Source organism: Coenobita brevimanus, chromosome 90, assembly GCF_032717465.1.
Source record: "Coenobita brevimanus isolate Jiangsu-jjx chromosome 90, ASM3271746v2, whole genome shotgun sequence".
NCBI classification, from domain to species: domain Eukaryota; kingdom Metazoa; phylum Arthropoda; class Malacostraca; order Decapoda; family Coenobitidae; genus Coenobita; species Coenobita brevimanus.
The window spans coordinates 24817668-24840384 of NC_137043.1; the positions used below are offsets into that span (position 1 = coordinate 24817668).

A 22717-nucleotide genomic window follows, 5' to 3' on the forward strand; every position below is an offset into this window, starting at 1 on the left:
CACCATTTTGTAAAAGTGGTTTCACTGCTTTGAATTAGTCCATTTGAACGATAGAAAATGCCAATATGGAAGAATCATCGCCATCAATATGATTACGTCTGTTTTAAAATTAAGTTTATACTCCATCTAAAACAAGTTCGGTTCAAGATAGACTTTTTACTGTGAAGGGGCTGGAGATAATTTCTATTAACTCATTGGATTCAATGGCGTCTTTTTATCTGCGTCGTGAGTCCTTATGGCATGACTGTGACGCGTGCTTACTCTCGTGTGTTGTTGTTGTTATTGTTCTTGGGAAAACTTTTCTAATTAATCACCGTCACATCCAGTCTGTCCAATCCGCAGTGGCCAGTTATCCCGCCCCACCACCCACCTCCATTCCTCGTCCTTCACACCCCCAAACCCCTCCAGCACGGAACTGCAGAGAGAACAGTTCACGTCATGGTTAGACAAAGTCGTTAGGGCCAGTTTTGTACGATAGATTGAATAACAACGCCTTCCTTGTTAAAACTTCCCTGCCCGGACTTTCTTCTCCGGTTTACTGTAGGTGAAACTTCCCGTCCCAGCACTGTAGGTGAAATGGGTGGATGGAGAGGTTCAATGCTTCATCTTTGGTATCCTCCTCTGTCACTGTTTGAATTGCAGCGTGAAGGCCTGCCAGGTAACTTCAGCCATGAGCAAAAATCTCCGAAAGTACTCTGCCAGCGTTGTGTCTTGCCGTCCATTCTCCTTCCTCTCCAAATGACAGTGAATTCTTTCTTTTCTTACTCTTTTTGTTCTGTTTCATACTGCTCTCACACAAAAATAGTCCACGTAGCACCTTTCATAGCCACAGCCGGCAGCGAAGTGTTGGAGAACTTTTTCTCATGGCTGTATCTCCTTGGTGAGCAGTAAAACCTTTTGAGGTACTCTCTCTCTCTCTCTCTCTCTCTCTCAAGTTATATAGATAGGAATGGCAGTTGATATGAATTATGGCAGGTTATGCAAATTCGGTAGGTTTATACACGTTTATATTTATTGAGATAATTACAAATAAATTATATAAATTTCTACACTTTACAAGTACAGCTGCGGTCAATATTTCTTTTACATTATCAGATCTTAACCCCTCCCGTCCGATGATGTATATTTAATCTTAATCTTGCCATATACAAACTATTCAACTCAGCTTAGGAGAGATTCTTGGAACTGGAGTGGTTAGAATATGCCGTCAGTAATCCCCATCAACAAGCATTCTTTCCCAAGCTGAATAAAATCGTCTGTAAATAGCAAGTGTAAAAAAAAAAGTGCTATTGAAACTAATAAAGGAGGTTGGCATTTCGCTTCTTGAGTTTATAATCCTCAGTATATAAATGGACTATTGACCGCGACTGTACATAATGGCGACAGATAAGCAACATGATCACCCACGACAAGTTGAAATAAATCACCGAGTGGAAATTATTCAGTCAGTGTTTTATAAATAGGCGTAAAAAATGTGGTAATAGCTGCATGAAGAATGGAAGGAATTTAAAAACGTACATATTCAGCACTCGACCATTAGCTTACTCTCTCTCTCTTTATTTTTTTGAGTCAAGGGAAGAATTTTTGCATCGTTATCTCCGGGATGGAAATAAAGATTGTTGGTGTACGATAATGCTATATACAGAACTAAACACTCGAAGAAAGAGAAAAATCTGATTGGTTTTGGTACATTATGAAAAGGCACGAATATGAGAAATTGTGTGTTTGTGTGTGTTTATATTTATTTTTATTTGCTATGTATATTTGGTATTTCACATATATAGTGTATATTATAGTGTATCTTATAACTCTCGTGTCCGCTGATGTAGTTTTGTTTTTCTAACGCTTTTACTCATTTTGAAAAGGATCTATAGTAATGAAAGGGTTAATGAGGTTGTATCGAATTCCATCAGTTAGAAATATTTGTACTAATCGCCTGAAAGTAGGAAGAAGTAAAAAATGTCATTAGATAGAAGGGATTAACATTTCTGGTGAGATGTATGGTTTTCGCTATTTCTGGATCCTATCTCTCCCATTTATTAGGTTGAAATAAGGTGAGGATGATGTTTGAGAAGGATTGGTGATGTTTAGCAGTCTCAACGCATTTCAGTTTTTCCATTCCTTAAAAATAATGTGTATTTGATTTAGGCAGAATGTTTTTTGTGCTTCTTTTTGCGTGCTGGACAGATGGATGGCTTTTTTTTTTTTTTTTTTTTTGTGAATCTTTGAGTTTTGCAATTTTTTTGTACATGCTGTTTTTATTTGTATGTTTGTTTGTTCATTTGTGTGTTTGCTTGGCTGTCTAGTGAAGCGCCCTACGAACAACCATAGCTATTACACCGGTGACAACACTAATTGAGGACCTCGGGGCTGAGCTGGGGCTGGGGGTGAGCGGAGGGAGGGTGGGGGCAGTGGGCGAGTTAGTGGAGATGCTCTCATCGTCACAGGAGGAGGTGAAAGACACGAGTTTCGTTCCGTCTAGACAGAGACCTTCAAGCGCCAGTTCCTTTTCCAGATCTCGCTGTAAATCAGTAGCCTCGTCGTTGCCAAGAATCCACTCGAACTTTCCGCACGTGCAGGCAAATCGGTTCTCCTCCACACTGAAGATGACCATGCTAGGGTGCAGCATAAACCCTTGCTGGAGCACTGAGAGGAAGGTGTTGTTGGATAGGGCGATGAATGTTTGGTAAGCCATGCCATCCCTACCCCGCAACCCAGCCAGGGCCGAGGAGTCCAGGCGACCGAAGATGTTACCGACGAAGAGTGCAGCGCTGATCTCACACTCGCTGTACAGCTGCATGTTGAAAGCCTCCGTGGCCAGCCTCCCGATGTAATTCCCACCTACCACAAGAAATCCGAAAGTGTCAGCCTTGATAGCCGCGGGACTCATGATTTCAATATTATTTTTGAAGAGGAGAACCCGGTTGCCGTACTCGGGCAAGGAGAGGTTGCCGACAGTGGTAAGTTCCCGTCCTATCACCTCATCCATGACACTACCATTGTCGAGGGAGTTATGGTTCACATCGGGACAGCGAGTTGTTTCCCCATCCTGGCTGGGTTTGCTCAGGGACACGGCCTGGGTCTCGACCTCCTTCAAGGTGGAGTGGACGATAAACAGATCCTTGAACGCTGGCAGGTCCGTAAAGGCTCGGCTCTCTATTAAATTCACGGTAGCATTTTCGATCTCCACTTTTTTCAGCTCTGGCAGGGCACTGAAGGCGGTGCTTTTCACAATCCCGATAGAGCCTCCTTCAAACCTAATTTCCTCGAGATATTTCATGCCTCTGAAGGCGTGGGAGGGCAAAACCTGTAAATGACAGCGCAGAAATATGACGGACTTGATGCTGGGAGTCCATGGCGTGGCGGGACGGGATCGGCGGGCGAAGAACACCTCTGCTCCCTCCAGCACTAGGGTCCGGGGCGCTACCATGGACTCCAGGTCGGGCCAGTTGAGTTCCAGGCCAGTCTGTGAGCACCCGGTCTGGTTGATGGTCAGCTTGGATATCTTTAGGTCCATCTGGGGGGCAAGAAGGAAAGGTTATTGAGTAAGGGGAAAGGAGAGTGTGTATCGTATGCATTAGTTGAAAAATAGGAGAGGGCAATACAGGATAAAACGTAACCCCTTGAATCCACCCACTTTTTAAATGTTTAGGTTACGGTACATTCTTTCTACTGCCAGACGAGGGAGGGAGGGTGCGTGTAAAATGGGTGGAAGAGAAACACAGGAAAGAGTTCAGTCTGGTTACTTTTCGTTATTACTTTCTTGCTACTACCAGACAAGTGTATTAAGTCAAGGAGTTTCCAAAAGGACGGGTTGAGTATATTTTTCACTAAACCCTCCACTTTCAGGGTCTGTCCTTGCTTGACTAAACTCGCCTGGCAGCAGCAAGGTTATTATATACGTCACCGGATTCAACAGCTTAAGTTTCCTGTGTTTCCTTCACACCCATTTCTTTCATTTGTCACTACTTATGAGTCAGAGATGTGTGTCTTCATTTCACATTGCCGTGAAATGTTATAATATAAGGATCATACCCACATATGGAAACTACTTATTGAGAAAATGCAACAGTTTTCCTGTGTGGGTATATATATTAACCCCTTTTCACTAAAAAGGCGTTATACTTTATTCTTGCCACCACCAGACTATTCAGTTCCGTTTTGGAGACTTTCAGAAATGGAGAAGTTAAGTGGAGCCTTCTTTGACGCCTGAACTTAATATAAAAGGGGAAGAAAATGGTTTTAGAGATAGGGTCCCTATTTTTGGTGGGGTCAGAGATTTTGTAACACTGCTCAAGCGACTGATTTTGCCTCATACACCTTGAAAATCCTCATGCTTGCTAATGTTATAAACATTAATAAAGCAACAGGCAGGAGAATATTTCATTCATTCATTCATTCATTGCCAGACGCCATGTATCCCAGACGGGGTGGCCAATGGCTTAGAGTTAATTGTTTTACAGGGAGGGGCACTAATCCTCCACCAACCCCACTTTAATCTATAATATTCAAAATAAATAATGGAAGAATAGTATTACGAATTTTCCCATGCCAGCAAGAATACAATGCCTAGCTGTCAACGCACTTCAGATTTCTCATACATTCAGCACTGAGACATTACAGGCATACCGCCAGTCGTACTTTGCCAGAATTGGAAAGCTAGTTCATGTTACTACTGTCCCTGTGGACAAAGTTATCCTTTTGTCGAGCACGTTTCTTCCCCACCTGAATAAACTCATCTGGCGTTAGCTTGAATAATTTCTGTGATCAGTGGATCATACAGGACGAATGTACTGAAGGTGTTATTACGTAGTTTTTGGGGGCACCGTAACTTGTTTTTTTCTTTAAACAGAAAGAATAACGGACGGTAAGGGGTTTATGGAAGGCCAGGAAAAGGGTAACCTACTGGCATGGGAGAGAAAAGTGGTGAAATGGGAGAGGGTTCACTGAATGGCGCAGAACAAGGAAAATAAAATCTTATAAAGCAGTTTTAAATGGCGAGGAACAAAGGAATATTCAAAGAAAAACTGGGGACGAAATGAACGACCAAGAAAGGAGATAAATGGTGGTTAAGCGAATGGAGGTCTTACATTAAAGGAATAACTAATTGTTAATAGCGTAGTTTAAAGCAGGGGGAAACACTTGGATGAACACATGAATAAGGGATAAATTAATTAAAAAGATAGACATCTGAAATGAATAGGAAAATGCCCAATTACGTCATTCATTCTTGTTTACCAGATGATTTTATTCAGCTTATGAGAGCACCCTACTTGTGTAAGTGTTAATAAGAGCTTTAACCATCCCCTCCGGTTTTAAAAAGTACCCCTTAAATTACATGGGGATGCCATTAAATATGACATTGTAGTGAGGGGGTTAAATGGTATAAAAAATCAGTAAACAGAGGGTGAAACACAAAATACAATTCTGAGTATATAACAATTTGCACTGCTTACCTGGGCCAGTCGTTGCATACAGTTGCAGTGCACATCCACCATCACGTTTGGAGCTTCGGGGGATGCAGTCATGTCGCAATTTTCGGTTCTTTGTCCCGTCACTGCTCCCACCATCACCATAACTATCAACATAAGCCACATTTTGACGCTCTGGTCTGCCATTTTTCTTGAATGTTCCACGTTTTCTCAGTACCTTTCTTTGGTTTTAGCGGTCAAAGAGGAATACGGTAGCGATTCTCGTTGCTGCCGTCGTTGTAGAAGCTGGTGTTTTCGGCGTGTTTAACTGGTTCGATGTCTTTTTCCACTCTAGTTGGAGTTACAGACTTACTTGCTTTGTAGTTGCGTTTTCAAAATTCTATCAAATATCATCGAAAACTAAATCCTCTAAAATGGCGGTTCGGTAAAGTGACCCTACTGGATTGTTTAATGTTTACCAGCTGGTCGGCGAGGACAGTATGGCGGCGTGGTGGCAGCTCCTTTGTTTATATCCGGCGCTGCTTACACCTCATGACTGCCTCCGCCTCGCCCACTTCCGATGGCCGTAAAAGGGTGAGTCTTTTTCTTTACTATTATCATTTCCGAAGCCGCGCAACGTTATCCGCTTTAGCCGCACCTAATTTTAACAGAACGTACGTCTTAAATTTCCTGTCTTTGTTCTGCGTTGCATTACTTGATCCTCGTTACGTTTTCCTTCGCGGTTTACTGGCTTTGCTTTCTCTGTGTTAACATAGGCAGGATATGCAAGGTCATGGTCCATCCTAAGTCTTATTCACGCTAGTACTTTAAGCTGCTGGCCGTGTATTTCAGTTTTAAAGGATTTCGATTAGAGAGAGAGAGAGAGAATTTCACAGGCCTCCATGTTGGTCAGTGCCGGTTTGTTTTCATCTGACAGAACTGGGCTACTTCCACAACTTTCGTCGTGGATGCATGAAATTCTGTATGCCCTAGTTATGTAGAAGTCTTCTTGGTTACTAGTCAGATCAGTCCTCAAGTCTGAGTGCCGGTACACTTAACCATTAGCTGAGTTTTTTTTTTTTTTTTTTTTTTTTTATGTGACCGACTCTGGGCATAGGCTTCACAGCCTGCTTTCAAGGCTCAGTAGTCCTCCTACGTACCGCACACCTCTACATGTCACCACTTCGGCGCTAACACCCACCGTCCATATTGAATACATGCTAGGGCTGTCTCATACAGGACTGGTGTATTGGTATTAGCGGGGGTATTTTTATGACATGTCGGCGGGCCTTCTGGTAGATCAGTAAAGTCTGATTTTATGAAATTCAAATCCTTAAACTGTTCCCTGCCTCAGCGGGATTTGAACCCGGGTCCGTCAGGACAGCAGGCCAACTCTCTACCGATTGAGCCAGGTAGGAACAAACGCACTCTGTCGGATACGTTTATGTGAAGCTATAGAAAGTGGTGAATGTTTTTGGTGTTTCAGATAGAGCCAAGATTCCGGCGGCTTGAGTGATGAGTGAATGAAAGCGTGGCTCATTGGAGTGGGCAAATTTGGGCTGTCTGGACATTGCTACTCCTCACCCTGGCCTAGGATGGGAAAGGAGGTCCGGATGATGATGATGATAGAACAAACGCCCAATAGACGTCTTCAGGCGGTGTTAAAATGGCACTGAAGGACAACTGATCCGTTGGGCCGATTTGAGTGGTGGTGAACTGATCCAGATAATTGTTCATTTTAGTTGCATAGCCGTATTTGCTTATGTAACAGAAACCAATGAACCCTACAGGACCCAAAGTAACTGTGAAAGCTACATACTTTGGCCCTGATCTTGGCAGTGAGGGGAAAACAATGTGGCTTTCACAGTTCGATGAAGCTTGATTTTTGTAATATCCATAATAATTTCCAAACCTATTATCACCTGAACAGCACACACGGGTACAGATGCCGTAAGCTATTGCACTGAATGGGGTAAGTATTGCTGCAACATGAAAACGTGACGGTGAGTAGTCATCATGGGACGCTCAGCAGGAAGGGTGTATGTGCGTAAAAACATGTGATGCTAAGACGGTGCAAACAGCAGTAGCATATCATGATGATGTGTTACTATTGCTTGCATCGTCTTAGCGTCACTACAGTTCGCATCAACAACTCACAATATAAAACTGTGGTGTTATGCGAAGAATAAATCATTAAGGAAGAGGAGTTACCGAATTCTCAGAGCCACATTTAATACAACGCTGTGTGTCACATGTTTTGTACGCACATACACCCATCCTGTTGAGCTTCCCATAATGACTACTCACCGTCACGTTTTCATGTGCAATACTTACCCCATCTACTGCAATACCTTACGGCACCTGTACCCGTGTCTGCTGTTCAGGTGATAATTGGTTTGGAAATTATTATGGATATTATAAAAATCAAGTTTCATCGAACTGTCAAAGCCACATTGTTTTCCGCTCACTGCCAAGATCAGGGCCAAAGTAGTAGCACATACAGCATATATATAAAAATATGAAAATAAATAAATAAATAAATAATATATATATATATATATATATATATATATATATATATATATATATATATATATATATGTGTGTGTGTGTGTGTGTGTGTGTGTGTGTGGTGTAAACCATACAAGAGAATGTTAAGGTGTAGTCTAATATGTAAAACGAATCGCCAACAAAGAGGTGCCACGAAGCCGCGTATTTAAGGTGTAGTCTAATATATAAAACGAATAGCAAACAAAGAGGTGCCACGAAGGCGCGTATTCACATACAAGAATTATACCGACATTTCCGTATGACGTATGCTCTTCCATACTACCGTGCCACATGACTTGTTTAGATGGAAGAATCATGCCGTAGTACTTCCATATATAAGTATAATTCGTCCTCACTGCCACACCTACGTCATTGTCCGTTCCTGTCCAGAAAGCAAGTTTCTAAAATGTCGTCGAATTCAGCACACCTTTTTCCCAGAAGGGTCAAGGTTAGGTTAGTTTAGGATGTTAGGTTTGGGTTAGGTTAGTACCCTAGGATTAGGCTGCGTACACAGAGAAAGCAGGTTGCCTGCACGCTGATTTCCGGCGCCGACCCGCGCTGGTTACCTTCGTGGGTAGGTGTTCACAAAAGAAGCAGGTAACCAGCTCCGACCCGTGCGACGTTAAAGGGACAAGGGGACGTTAAAGGGACAAGGTCGCAGTCAGTTGTGATCTACCAGGCATACAGTGAAGATGTCAAGCTCGACGTCTGATTAGTTCATGTTGCTTGACAGTGTTCACCCAAAGATCAGAAGGAAAAAAAGAGCAACACATGAAATAAACTGCAAGAAAGAACAGCTTGGAGAATATCACAATCTTTTTTTGTGATCTCAAAAAGGAGGTATTAAAAAGGAGTTATATCAGTTATTCCCGCAAAAAAATTGCGGGAATAACTAATAGCCTTTCCATCACAAAATATTTACATTTCGTTATATTTGTTTCCATACCGATCCTGAGTCCACAATACCGATTCTGATAACAAGGTGAAAAAAAAAAAAAAAATGATTTCTGCATATTACTGGCGCGTCGCGATCTCCACAATTTCGCGCCGTCGCCAGTCTATACACCTCAACCCACCTCCACCCGCGCGGGTTGAGCAGGCAAGAACGGTCCGAGGATTCCGGAAAGCGGGTTGAAGCAGGCTGCCTGCTCCGACACGCTCGACCCCGCTTCTATGAACACCCCCACTTGTTTTTATGGTTTAATTCTTGGCGCAGGTCGACGCCGGTAACCCGCGCGGGTAAACCCGCTTCTCTGTGAACGCACCCTTTGGTTTGGTTTGGATACGGTAGGTCAGGTCACGTCACGGTAAGGTTAAATATAGTGTGAAGTATCATGCTGGGAAGGGGATGATTAGCGTCCGGTGCTGCAGGCCTAAAGAACGTGGGGTGAGGAGGAAACCTATTTTAAAACCAGCAATTCCGCCTAACCACCGGAGGTACAGTCATGGTAGTTCGTCTTATCAGTAGTTTTGTCCGTGAATCATGCAGGATAATTGTTTCCCTTATCTTTATTCTGAAGCTGTATCTCACATGTCTATGTCATAAATGTTTGTTCATATTATTTTCTTATAATGATAAGTGGCTTATTTGTAATGATAATTGGTTGGTTCTTTGTTTTAAATATTAACTAAGGATTTCCCGTAGCTATAGAAATTAGATAATAAATACGGTATGTATAAAGCAGTGGGAGGGTTGGTATAGGCTTTCTTGCACAATTTTTCAGTAACTCCTTCACTACGATGACGTATTATGTTTTCCTGCCACAAAACTTACACTCAGATTAAGGGAGATGTGTCGCATTGTAAAGGTTAAATAAATCGTTTACCAACCCTTTCGCTATTAGGGGTTCTCAGCTTGAACAAAATCATCTAGTGGTAGCTCATGTGAAGAAGATGGAAAAAGAAGTTGAGGTCGTGTTAGTAAATGGATATAGTTTCCCTTCTTATGAGAGCACCGTTTGATTATTTTATGCTTGCTACAGTATCTTTTCCTATCCCTACTTCTTTGTACTTTCTGTCCGGTATATATTCCGTATTTGTTTCCTTGAATTCTCTTTATATTTCCACATGTTAATTTCGTCATATAAGGTTGTGCAATCGTTTATCAGTTTCAGTTTATTGTGGTCCGTTGTATTTTTCCTTCCTAATAATTTATAAGTTCTTAGCATTCTCCGGCTTGTGTGAGTCACTGTCACTTCAACACAAACGTTTGGTCTGAGCTGGAATAGACTAATGGTAGTTTTCCCACGCCTTAATAGTTCATGGTATTAACGCTAAGGCTACTGTGACGCAATCTTCATTCAAATAAAATCGTTTGGCGTTATCTGAAGTAAATAATAGGAAATTCAAGACCATGACGAGACATGCACCTTTCTCTCTCTCTCTCTCTCTCTCTCTCTCTCTCTCTCTCTAAAATATATATATTGCTATTCTGTACTGAACCCTTTCGCGCTATGGTCTTAATTAGCCTATGTGTTTTATGGCATTGACAGCATAGTGATTTTTCGGTTAAATAAGGGGGTCTAGCATTATGTTCAGTATTTTTTATGGTCATTTGGTTACAACACACACACACACACACACACACACACACACACACACACACACACACACACACACACACACACACACAATTATGTAAGCAAAAATGTAATTATTTCCAGCACAGACTTCAATTCTGTATTCTTCACTTCTCTTCATCATGTATTTTTTTCTTCCCTTTCAGTTTTGTACTTAATTAAATGTACTTTCATGTTCCCTTATTATCCTTTTTAGCTTTTGTTTCTTTTCTTTGTTTCAGGGGTGCTTTTATTCGTTTCTTTTGTACTAGTTTAGCAGGCGAGTGTCATGAGGAACGCGTCATGCAGAGCTAGAAGGAAGGGCAGTCGTGCAGGGCCTCAGGTGGTGGGGAAACAGAGAGAGAGAGAGAGAGAGAGAGAGATGAAAGCGTCTATGTTAGTTGAAAGTGAATGCGAAGAGTTTAAAAGAAAATATTAGACTATGATATTTACACACACACACACACACACACACACACACACACACACAGAGGGAGAGAGAGAGAGAGATCCTGTATAATGTTGGAGTTTTCAGAGCAGATGGCCACAAAACTGTAAAATCAGGAAGTGAAATATTTGACTTTGGCCTCTGCATACCTTCTGTGGCCTTGCAGGAAATTAATCCCATGAATCAGAGGGCGCATTTTCTTCCTACTTCTTCCGGACGATTTAATTCAGCTTAGGAGTTACACATTGAGGTGGTTTGGCCATATGGAGAGGATGGAGAGTGAGAGACTGACGAGGAGAGTGTATGCGAGTGACGTGGATGGGGGGAGAGGGTGGGGGGGAGGCCAAGGATGAGATGGAGGGATGGAGTGGAGAGGTATATGAGAGAGGAGGGGATGTGAGCTGGGAGCAGGGCAGTGAAATGGCGGCGGACAGGGCGACATGGAGGCGATTTGTTTGTGGCCACCTCTTACGGGATTAGGGCGTCTGGCGATAGATAGATAGATAGAATCCCCTGATAGTGAAGGTGCTTGTGTAGGTATGAAAGTCTTCCAGTTCGAAAAGCAAGCTGAATAAAATTGTCTGGAGGTGCATGGATGAAATCAGGTAAACTCTGAATGAAATTATAAAGCACTTAATTGCTGATCAGACAACAGGAGCATAAGTGTTAGTTCAGATCAGCAGCAGTTGTAATTTAACACCTATCACCCTTTCCATCCGATGACGCGTTTTTATATTTCATTCCTGCTGCCTTCCGACTGTGATGTACTTATGGGACGCCTTTTGTATTATAAGGATTAATGAATGTGGCATCTAACCCCTCCAGTTCTAAGCTCCCCAAAGCTGAAGAAAATCGTCTGGCAGCAAGAATAAAATCAAGAATGGGTTGTTGGAATGAAGGGGTTAACCGGATGGCGTATTTGCCGTTGTAATCATATAACCTTCAGACGATTTTATATAAGAGAGAGATTTTTGGAACTGTGAAGATTAGATACAGCCTTTAAAAATCACTGCAAGAGACCCTCCCCCCGTCTGAAAAAACAAAAAAAACAAAACAAAAGCTAGCAAAAATAAGCCAGCTAATGTGTCACTGGAGGCGGGGGGGGGAGGGGGGTCAAGCCGTTCATCTCGAGGACCTCTACTGTATATTGGAGAGGGACGCCTTCATGTGGTGGCACCGACCATGTAACTGCCCGCTTATACAAACGTCCCTCCTCTCTCCCTATGCCCTGAAATGAGGCTGGTGGACTGCAGGATAGAGGCAGATTCAGCTTGCAGTTAATTGGGTTCACATTCAAAAGAACCTGGTACCACAACAACAACTATTGCTACAACTACTACTACTACTACATTTTTACGACTACTACTACTACTACAACCACTACTACTGCTACGTTTGTACTACTACTACTATTACTACATTTATACTACTACTATTACTACTACTACTACGCCCATAATTTATTCTTTCTGGCTGCTAACGATTCAGTATGTTAGAGATATATCCAACTTGGGTTAGATATCGCCTCCTTTAAGCCTTTCAGTACGTGAGGTCTTCCACGGGTTGAATAAATCGTCAGTAAACAGTAAGAATAAACTAAAAAAAAAAAAAAATGACGCCGTTGTCCTGAAAATGTGAAACAGCTCAACAACTCCGGAATCAAGTGAAGCATGCATGGGACGGATGGGGAGAGAGAGAGAGGGAGAGAGAGAGAGAGAGAGAGAGAGACCCCTTCAGTACATTCATGTCTTTTCTGAATTTTTGTGAATGCCTTACACTTTTGATTTTGCGTTGGGGAGACGTCTCGTAGTACGGATAGGCAGCAGTCTCTCTCTCTCTCTCTACCGCCAAACAATTTTATGCAACAACAAATTCTTTTTAACTGGACGGAGATTTTCATCGTTTTGCAGCGCACTTCCCGCAGCTCAGAGGCAGAGTAAAGCATTCAACGGTTCAGCATCATTTCCAAGTTTCATAGCACTTCTTATTGGCGTGCATCATATTCTGGTGTTAATAACTTGTTACAGCTCAGTTTTCAGGACATTACTTTGCCCTTTGCCCTTGACCTTTGATCGGTTGTTCTCTAAACTAATGACGTAATCCTTGCCAGAGCCTCGACCCTTCCATTAAGACTGGTTTCAATCAGATCAAAAGTGATGAGTTGACCTTGCCCATGTGACCTTGACCCTTGAATTATTCTTCTTAAACTAAACACTTTTCATCCTTGGCTGTCCCTCACCCCAACCACCATGTTTGGTCCAAATCGAATCAGAACTGTTAGAGTTATGTGGTTGAAGCTTTGACCTGGCCCTGTGACCTTGACCTTTGATTATTCAGATCGAATCACTTCACCCCTGTCTTATTTATCCTCTGCCAAGTTCGGTCTGTAACTAGAGAATCAAATTTGATTTAAGTTAACGTTTGTTTGTTACCATAACCTGGACCAATTCTGAATAAAGGGTTATTTTGTTCACACACACACACACACACACACACACACACACACACACACACACACACACACACACACACACACACACACACACACACACACACACACACACACACACAATGTGCACGGGCGCGCGCTAGTCGGGCAAAACAATCTTCACTCTCAGGCTGATGTATCGTAAAAATAATTAACGTAATGAAGAAGGCAAATTCTGTGTCTCTCCACCTGCCATTCTTTTGCGGTAATCCCGCCCTTTTAACTAAGATATATGTATTTATATTTATCTATTTATGTAACTACAGGAAAAACAGGATTTTGAAAGTGTTTGCCCTCCTTTTCTCTTCGGCCTGTTAAAACAAACCTTGGCTTCGACATGGTATTCATCGTAAGTTTGCCTGTGATATAAATTTTAGTCTCATTTTATCAATACTGTAAAAAAAAAATTGGTTAAGACAAGAATTGATCGTGTGTAAATCATTATCCACTCTCCACTGCTGTCTTTCCTGCAAAAAATGAATCTTAGACATAACGGAGTATTGATCAGGAGGTTGTTTTCAAATCTACGCCCAGTCCGTTTCATATCTGTCCTGCATAAAGAAATCTCAGTTACGAAGAGGTAATGGTCCTAAGATTATTTCTGCATGTTTGGCCAATTTTCATCTCCATATTGGAAAAAAGATAATACTCCTAAATAAGCCGGGGAATATTGATTTCAAGAGTACTAGTTCAGCGCCCATCAGTCCTTCTTGTCTGCCCTGCCCTACACCCCTCTTTTTTAACAGCATGATGCGGTGTTCGTCTCTGTAATGTTAAAATTTTCCCATTGTAAACTAGGTATTTCATCCTTGGATATTCACTCCTGTGTCATGTGTATCTCGTTTTAATTAAATGTTCATACCTGTTGTGTGTTTATATCAGGTGTATTTCTCGTTATAACTAAGTATTCGTGTGTCAGGTGTATTGATATCAGGTGTATTTCTCGTTATAACTAAGTATTCGTCTGTCAGGTGTATTACTTTTATCATGTACTGTATATCTACTGTTTATATACGGTATGTGTCTATGTATTTATGTATGCATGTATGTATGTATGTATATGTTGTACCTAAGCATTTGTCCGTATCATGTGTAGGCCTATTGTTAGCAGCCAGTCTGTCTCGTGTCCGTATAGTCTTGTTTGTGTTTGTATGTAATCTGTGAACTGCATATTTTTAGTGTCCTTGTATTTCTTTTTCTTTTCTATTTCATTAACTTATTTAATCTGATAGCCTGACACTTACTCTCACAAGCTTCTTGGTATATACTGTATATATGCAAACTACGGTATGTAACTTTAACCCCTTCAACCAGGGGACTTTTTTTTTTTTTTTTAATTCTCGTTATCAGCAGACTACTTCATTCAACTAAGGAGAGATCTGTGGGACCGAAGGGGTTAGATATAGCCTCCAATAAGCCTTATAATTTAATACCTCCCCAGGGTTTAGTAAAAGCATCTGGCTAAAAAAAAAAAAAAAAAATACGCCATCTCACCGAAAGATTAAACGTTCTTCAGTTTATAATATGCTTGTTAACCAGCCAGCTTTGTGTCTTTCCGCAAGTGTGTAATTTCTTTGAACTAATTCACCTTTCCGTCCTATTTTTTCTGTGAACCAGGTGGCTTTCACTCATTCTATTTATATGCGTGTCAGCCGTCAGTCCTTTTTGTTCTTCGCTTTCTCCATATATTTCTGTGAATCTACTCGCTTTCTCTCTTGAACTCTTGAATACTATGACGTTTTATTAATCCTGTTGTTACTATTGCCAAACAGCATTACTCTACTAGGGAGAGATTTGTCGCATTAGAGAGTTTAGATATGGCTTGCATTAACTCCTTCACTGTATCTTTTGACCTAAATAAAGCTGTCAGACGGTAGCAAGAATAAAATGCGAAAAATTAGGGACGTGATGAACCCCCTTCAATCCAGTGAGCTATTTTTGTTTTTAGTTATTGCACCCTACAGCTAAACTTATTCTAGCTAGCAAAGGTCCCTAACACTGAAGGAGTTAATGAAGGCTGTAACTAACCTCTCCAACTCGGAAAAAAAAAAAAAAAAGTCTTGTAAGCTGCGTATTAACGTCTGTAAATAGTAAGAAACAAGAAATAGCTGAATAATAGCATCTGTAAATAGCAAGAAACAAAAATAGCTGAATAATAGCGTCTGTAAATAGTAAGAAAAAGCAAAAATAGCTGAATAATAGCGTCTGTAAATAGCAAGAAGCAAAAATAGCTGAATAATAGCGTCTGTAAATAGTAAGAAGCAAAAATAGCTGAATAATAGCGTCTGTAAATAGTAAGAAGCAAAAATAGCTGAATAATAGCGTCTGTAAATAATAAAAAGAAGCAAAATAGCTGAATAATAGCGTCTGTAAATAATAAAAAGAAGCAAAATAGCTGAATAATAGCGTCTGTAAATAATAAAAAGAAGCAAAATAGCTGAATAATAGCGTCTGTAAATAGTAAGAAGCAAAAATAGCTGAATAATAGCGTCTGTAAATAGTAAGAAGCAAAAATAGCTGAATAATAGCGTCTGTAAATAATAAAAAGAAGCAAAATAGCTGAATAATAGCGTCTGTAAATAATAAAAAGAAGCAAAATAGCTGAATAATAGCGTCTGTAAATAATAAAAAGAAGCAAAATAGCTGAATAATAGCGTCTGTAAATAATAAAAAGAAGCAAAATAGCTGAATAATAGCGTCTGTAAATAGTAAGAAACCAAAACAGATTTACGTCGTCGGTTCCCTTGCGTTAAATATATTTCTAAGAATGAAACAATCATATCCATTTTTTTTTTTTTTTTTTCTGTGACCTAACTTTCTTTGACCCTTTTTATGTGTTTCTGTGAAGATGGGAAGTTTCCTTGTGTGCGTGAGGTAAGGGTGAATGTGTGTGTCCGGTGGTGGTAGGATTTGGTGTGTGTGTGTGTGTGTGTGTGTGTGTGTGTGTGGCCTACCGGAACACTCATGACGTCACGGGATACCCCATAGTGTTGACGTGCCCTTGTGCACACACACACACACACACACACACACACACACACACACACACACACACACACACACACACACACACACACACACACATGAAAATAAAACATGCTGATAATGTAAATCAAACGTCAATATAAAGCATCCCCAGTGGTATTGCTGTAACTACATAACCGCACCAGCCAGTTCTTATTTCCTTTCAGGCCTCTGAGGGTTAGAGGTTAAGCAGGTGTAGCCAGTCCAGGTAATTGAAGCCATAGGAGAACACATTATATATCTGGCAGTGCTTGTATGATATAGTAACCTTCCACCGCCTCTTGGATTTGAACCATGGCGCGTTAGAATTCATGACGTGACGACTTTTTTTTTCCCTTTCTCTTTTACATCCGATAAAATGTTTTGACACTCCTAAAATGTTTATGTATGACTTAGCCTGTAGCTGTGGTTGTGTGCATTTATTAACAGGCCTACTCTACTTGTGTGTCATTTTTACCTTCTTTATATTGCCAGATAATTTCATACCCAGTGTGCCCTCATTTTGTGCCTGGCAGTGGTGTAATTGTTAAGCACACTTGGTCCTTAGCCCAGTGGTCCCAATTTCTATATCCGAGTTGACCACGAGGTGTTTGGATAGGGTCTGTTTCCCAAGTCTGTTCGCACCTACAACTTGAGACAAAGATCTTTTGTTGGAAGTAGACGGTTGTGTGTCGTCATCGTCGCAATAGTAGTAGTAGTAGTAGTAGTTGTAGTAGTAGTAGTTGCAACTACTGAACGTGAACCAAGTGGTTAGCAGCCTAAAGCTGCCTTTCCATCCTCCTGTCAGGGGATGAGGGGATTGAGGTGCTGTATGTTTGTATAGCTAACCAGGCAGCTCAACCGCCCGGGCGTATTCGTGTCAGCACTTGAAGACTTCCAAGAGGTGTTGTGTGCTGTAGTCTGTGGGAATATTTGAGCACTTTATCAGTCACAAGTGTTATAAACTTGGTTACGTTTGTCACAGTGGGTGCTGCAGATATATGTCTGTTTAATAAGTGCCAGAGAAAACTGGTTCGGTGCATTACGCATGTATTGAAACAAATGCATTGTGCATTATTTTAGCTGTAACATGCAGTATTAAGTCAGAACAAGTTAGACTTTCAGTATTAGCGTGAAGTAGTGGTTACAGGAATGTTATGAGGAGAAAGACGAGGTAATGACAAAACTACTGTATATTCCTCACCGGTTTTGCCAGTGATTTTCTTCAGTGGAATAATGTTTTGTCCATGACATGTTTGTCTATATCATCCCCATAATGTCCTATTGTCTCAACAGTAACAGTGGTTGATAATCAGTTTCCTAATGCGCTATGAATTATGTTTTTCATAACACTGTAAATTCAGTGTATATCCAGTTTAGAGGCATATACTTGTGAACGATTCATTGGCCACGAGAAAAGAAGTCATAGGAATTCAATCAGCTATATAAGGATCATAAAGACAGGAGTTTATTTTCTGCTAAGTCACAGTCTTCCCCTAAAATACGACCCGCATTAGTTGTTATATCCACGTACCCCTATGTACTGCTGGGTAAACAGGGACAAAGTGGGAACAAAGAAGCAGCAAACTATTTCCACAAGTCTTCCCAACCTTTACCGCATTCAGGTTCACCAATTTGCGAGCCATATGTGCTAACCCATAAACCACCGGCTTTCCCTCGGCCACAAGTCACACCAACCAGATCATCGTGTCTGTAATGAATGAAACCGACCCTATTAGATTCTCGTAATGGGCTGTTTTTAAATCTGCCAACCCAGCTGCTTATAAGATGAAGACGGATTAGGATTTATGCCTGTCGGGTACACGAGGGTTGTTAAGGCAGGCAGACAGTACTGATATGCTCAAATCTCTCCCAAGAACACGACCCGCATTGCTCGGTTTGCATTCAAGTCCCCAATTATATTCTAGTGGGTGAACAGGACAAGGGTGAAACATGCTAAATCCAAAGTACTGCATGAAGGCGTGTGAAGACAACCCCCTCTGTCTTCCCTTCACCGGACATTGTGGTCACGGTGCTTTGTTCAGTGGCCGTTGACCGCAACGCCAACATAAAATTATTCCACGTGACATTTGTAAAACCTCACCTTGACTTTCAGTATTATGGAGTACAGGTATTTACCTGAATAATAGTATGGGGGAGGCGGTGGCTGAATCGGTAGAGAGGCGGCCTGCAGTCCTAACGGACCCAGGATCGAATCCCGACTGGGGCAGGGAACAGTTTAAGGATTTGAATTTCCTAAAAGCAGTCTTTCCTGATTTACCAGATGACCCGCCGACATGTCGTAAAAATACCCCCGCTAATACCAGTACACCAGTCCTGTATGAGACACCCCTAGCATGTATTCAGCATGGATGGTGGGTGTTAGCGCCGAAGTGGTGACATGTGGAGATGTAGGAGGACTACTGGGCCTTGGGATAGGTCACTGCCCCCAAGAAATAGGCCCTGAAGCCTTTGCCCAGAGTCGGACACGTAAAAAAAAAAAAAAAAAAATACCAGATCCTTTCTTTAAATCGAATTTGGTATTGCCTTGTTAACCTGTTCAGCCCAGTGACTTTTATTTTTTATTTTCTTGCTACCACCACACGATCTTATTTAACTTAGAAAAGATATCTAGTATTGATGGGTTAATGACGACTAAGGATGGTATTCTCCTCGGTTAAGGAAGCTCCTTGACAGCTCTTCCTAAGCAGTTTATTTTGTTTACTACACTTTGCTGTCCTCTTCTGCGTTATACAAATCCTTCTAATATTGCCATACCGTGCATAAATAACGTACAAAAGGATATTAACCAGCCATATCCAAAAACAGATAGCCTCCTCTAGTTAGAAAATCACTCTATAGCTGAAAAGAAAAAAAAAAAAAATGGTGTTAGCAAGAGTAGACTACAAAGCACGTCATCGGAGTGAAGTAGTTAAACACATTATCATATTCATATAGGAAAATGATAAATACCGGTATTAAAGACGTAATTAAGAGTGGGAGACGCTGATTTTTTTTTTTTTTTTTTTTTTCAGCACTTAAAAATGCAGAAATGTGTCCAAAATTTAAGGCCGAGTTTATCATGGATTTTCAGACTTTTGGGTACAGTTTGCCTCTCGTTCCTGTGCACCCAGCAGTAAAGTTAGGGACCTGGAAGTAAATTCGGTTGTTTTGGGCTATATTCAGATGGAAGAGTCGAACTTAACAAGAAACGATTGTCTGCCTTGATTGCCATTGCACAGTCGGTGGGGATGAGCCTCAAGCCTGTTATTATTTATTTATTTATTTATTTCTGCGCTTTCGAATTCCCCATATGCCTCTTCCTTACCTGTTTATTCCAGCATATGTCACACTAATATTTTCCTTGACGTTCATTGTGCTTAGCCTACCATGTCGGTACTGAAATAAAACTGCAAATAACAACTACGTGAATTGAAGATGTATTTTTATGCTAAGTAGATCACAGTGGGGAGTAGTGATTAAGAGCCTTCTGACACCACGAGGATATATGTCAGTGTCATTAACGATTCTCCCTAACACCGCTTCCCTAGCGATTTATTTTTTGATATGTTTGGTTAGTATTATCCTTTTGCTACGTTATTTACGCAGAGTATGGCTATGGTGAAAGGATATATGTAACAGAAAAGGACAGTAAGGTGTAATAAACAGAATAAATCACTTAGGAAATGGTGTTAGGGAGCTTCCTTAACCAACTTGTCCTGTGGCTCACCTTCAACTGAAGAAAATCGTGTGACGTCAACTGGAATAGAATACTGGAGTTGTAAATCAGACCTGGGGTAATCGTAATATGTAGTCGTAATCGACTGTAATCGATTACAGACTTTTGTGTAATCGTAATCGTAATCGATAACTTAGGCATTTTTTTTTTTTTTTCAAAGCAATCGCAATCGTAATCGATTACTCTCATACTGTAATGGTAATCATGGTTACTTTTACTATTACAAGGCCCCAGATAAGTTATTCTTCCACAAATACTTGTCAAGAATAAAATACTGTAGTTCAGTGTCAAACAGTCAAATATACACCATAAAAGTCCATAAGTAATATGAAAACAAAAGTGGATTGTAGGTCATCACTGAGGAGCTTCCATATAATATCCTGCCTAAGCTAGAATAATATCACCTGGGAAGATCTCAGTTGGTAGAAAAGTTAATAGAATGAAAGGGTCAAGGACAAAGTGAAGAAAAGTGTCGGTGCTTGAATTATTAAAACACATTTGTATTGCAAAGTGGCAAAAAAATAAAGGAACAACTTACTGGACATAGCACTGTACAGTATATTTTTAGCCGGAGTAACAGTCGCCATAGGTTCTGCAGAGCTTAACCCTATGTTCTTCCTTACGCAGGCAATTCTTATTAAAATGATTTGCATGTAAGATATATATCCCTAGAAAATATGAGTTTTATATTACTGGACGATGTTGTTGCTTTTAAAAACTAACCAGCTATTTACTTAAACAGTGTCAAGTATAAAAGAAACGTGCTCATAATTATATAGTGCATAACAGTACATGTAATCATGATTGTAATCATGATTACTTCTTATGTAATTGTAATCGTAATCGATTACTTTTACTTTTACTGTAATCATAATCGTAATCGTCATCTGAAGTTTGCAAAGTAATCGTAATCGTAATCGTTTACAATACCCCTGTAATTGCCCCGTGCCTGAATGTTCTGATCATGAGAGGGGTAATGAAGACCGGTAACACTCAGCTTCATGGCTCACTCAGCTGAATAAAATCGTCTGGCGTTAGCTGTGGTAGAATCGTGGCGAAGATGCGACCATTAGAGGGTTAATTGTCAGGACCTATTTCTGTCCAAGGAAAAGCAAAACAACACACAAATAAAGCCGAATATCCTTATCCTCTTTAGTAATATCCTTAGACCCTTTAGTACTGTGACGTTCTTTATTTTTTAGTTTATTCTTGCGATCCCAGACGATTATACACAGCTCAGGATACACTCGTTAATTTGCTGGGGGTACATACAGTCTTGATTAACCCTTTTGCCACCGGAGGGCTCTCCATTGATGAATATAGTCGTCACGCAGTTGCAGGAGTTAGCTTAAAAAATTTCATCGCGAAGTGGTTTACCTCCAAATACAGTAACCCCTACTTATATTTTTTTCTTGCTATCTCCAGACGATTTTATATAGCTTAGGAAGGACCTGTGTTAGTGAAAAAGTACGTGAAAGCTGTGTCTCATCCCTCAAGTAAAAACAAAACAGCTGAAATGACGTGGAGGTAGCAAGAGTACACAAAAAACATCATCGTATTGAGGGAGGAGGAGGAGGAGGAGGGCGAAGAAGAAGAAGAAAAAGAAGGGGGGACAGACAAAGAGGGAGGAAAATAATAATAATAATAATAATAATAATAATAATAATAAAAGAGTGAGATGGGGTGCGTGTAAACAGGCACGTATCGTTACTATCTCGTATTTTCCTTCCGTTATCTACGTAAATTTTCCCTGTTGTTCTCTGGGATTATTTTTAGTATTCTAGATGCTTACATTTCTTCTTTAACCCTTTCACTACGGTGACAGCCTTTATGTATTCCTGCTGTCTGGAGACGATTTCATTCAGCTGAGGGTAAATTGGAGGGGTTAGACAGTCTTCGTTAACCCCTTCACTAATAGCATGCACCTCTTAAGCCGAATAAAATCGTCTGGTAACAAATAAAGTGAAAAGATGTCCTCAGATGAAGGGGTTAACTCCTTCATTCAGGTGGCACATAGAATCAGGTTAGTCTTGTACGATTTTAGGGATCGTAGGGGAAACCTTTCGTAGTGAAGAGGTCAGTGAAAGCAGTATTTTACCCTCCCCCTCCCTCCCTCGGGGCTTGAACGATCTCTCTGCCTGAAAAGTATCTCCTGAGGGTTGCAAGACTGAGCTAATGAATACCTGATGGGATTGAAGAGATTGAGTTATTTCCGACAGTATGGCATGTGTTTGTTGCATCGTTGCTTTGTTATCTTCCTCTTCTACTTTATCGATGGTCGTTCTCTCGCCCCAGCTTTTATCCTACGCCCGATTCTGCTACCGTACTGAGAGAGAGAGAGAGAGAGAATCTGTGGGTATGCCTGTGTGTGTGTGTGTGTGTGTGTGTGTGTGTGTGTGTGTGTGTGTGTGTGAGAGAGAGAGAGAGAGAGAGAGAGAGAGAGAGGGAGAGAATCTGTGGGTATGCCTGTGTGTGTGTGTGTGTGTGTGTGTGTGTGTGTGTGTGTGTGTGTGTGTGAGA

At 40.9% G+C, this 22717-nt stretch overlaps 1 protein-coding gene across 1 annotated transcript; it reads right to left on the reverse strand.

Moving 5' to 3' along the window:
• Positions 1-2302: 2302 nt before the first annotated feature.
• LOC145411637 (uncharacterized) lies at positions 2303-5651 on the reverse strand. The gene is made up of 2 exons (XM_080281644.1): positions 5457-5651; positions 2303-3517 (listed from the first exon to the last, which is right to left on the reverse strand). The coding sequence occupies exons 1-2, from the start codon at positions 5616-5618 to the stop codon at positions 2303-2305; spliced, it is 1377 nt and encodes a 458-aa protein (XP_080137770.1). The 5' UTR covers positions 5619-5651.
• Positions 5652-22717: the final 17066 nt, after the last annotated feature.

Bases quoted from the DNA above. Each gene is read 5' to 3' on its own strand.
- LOC145411637 (XM_080281644.1), bottom strand. From the start codon at position 5,618: ATGGCAGACCAGAGCGTCAAAATGTGGCTTATGTTGATAGTTATGGTG. The intron at 3,518-5,456 runs GTAAGCAGTGCA...CTTGCCCCCCAG, and splicing joins GTATGCAACGACTGGCCCAG to ATGGACCTAAAGATATCCAA.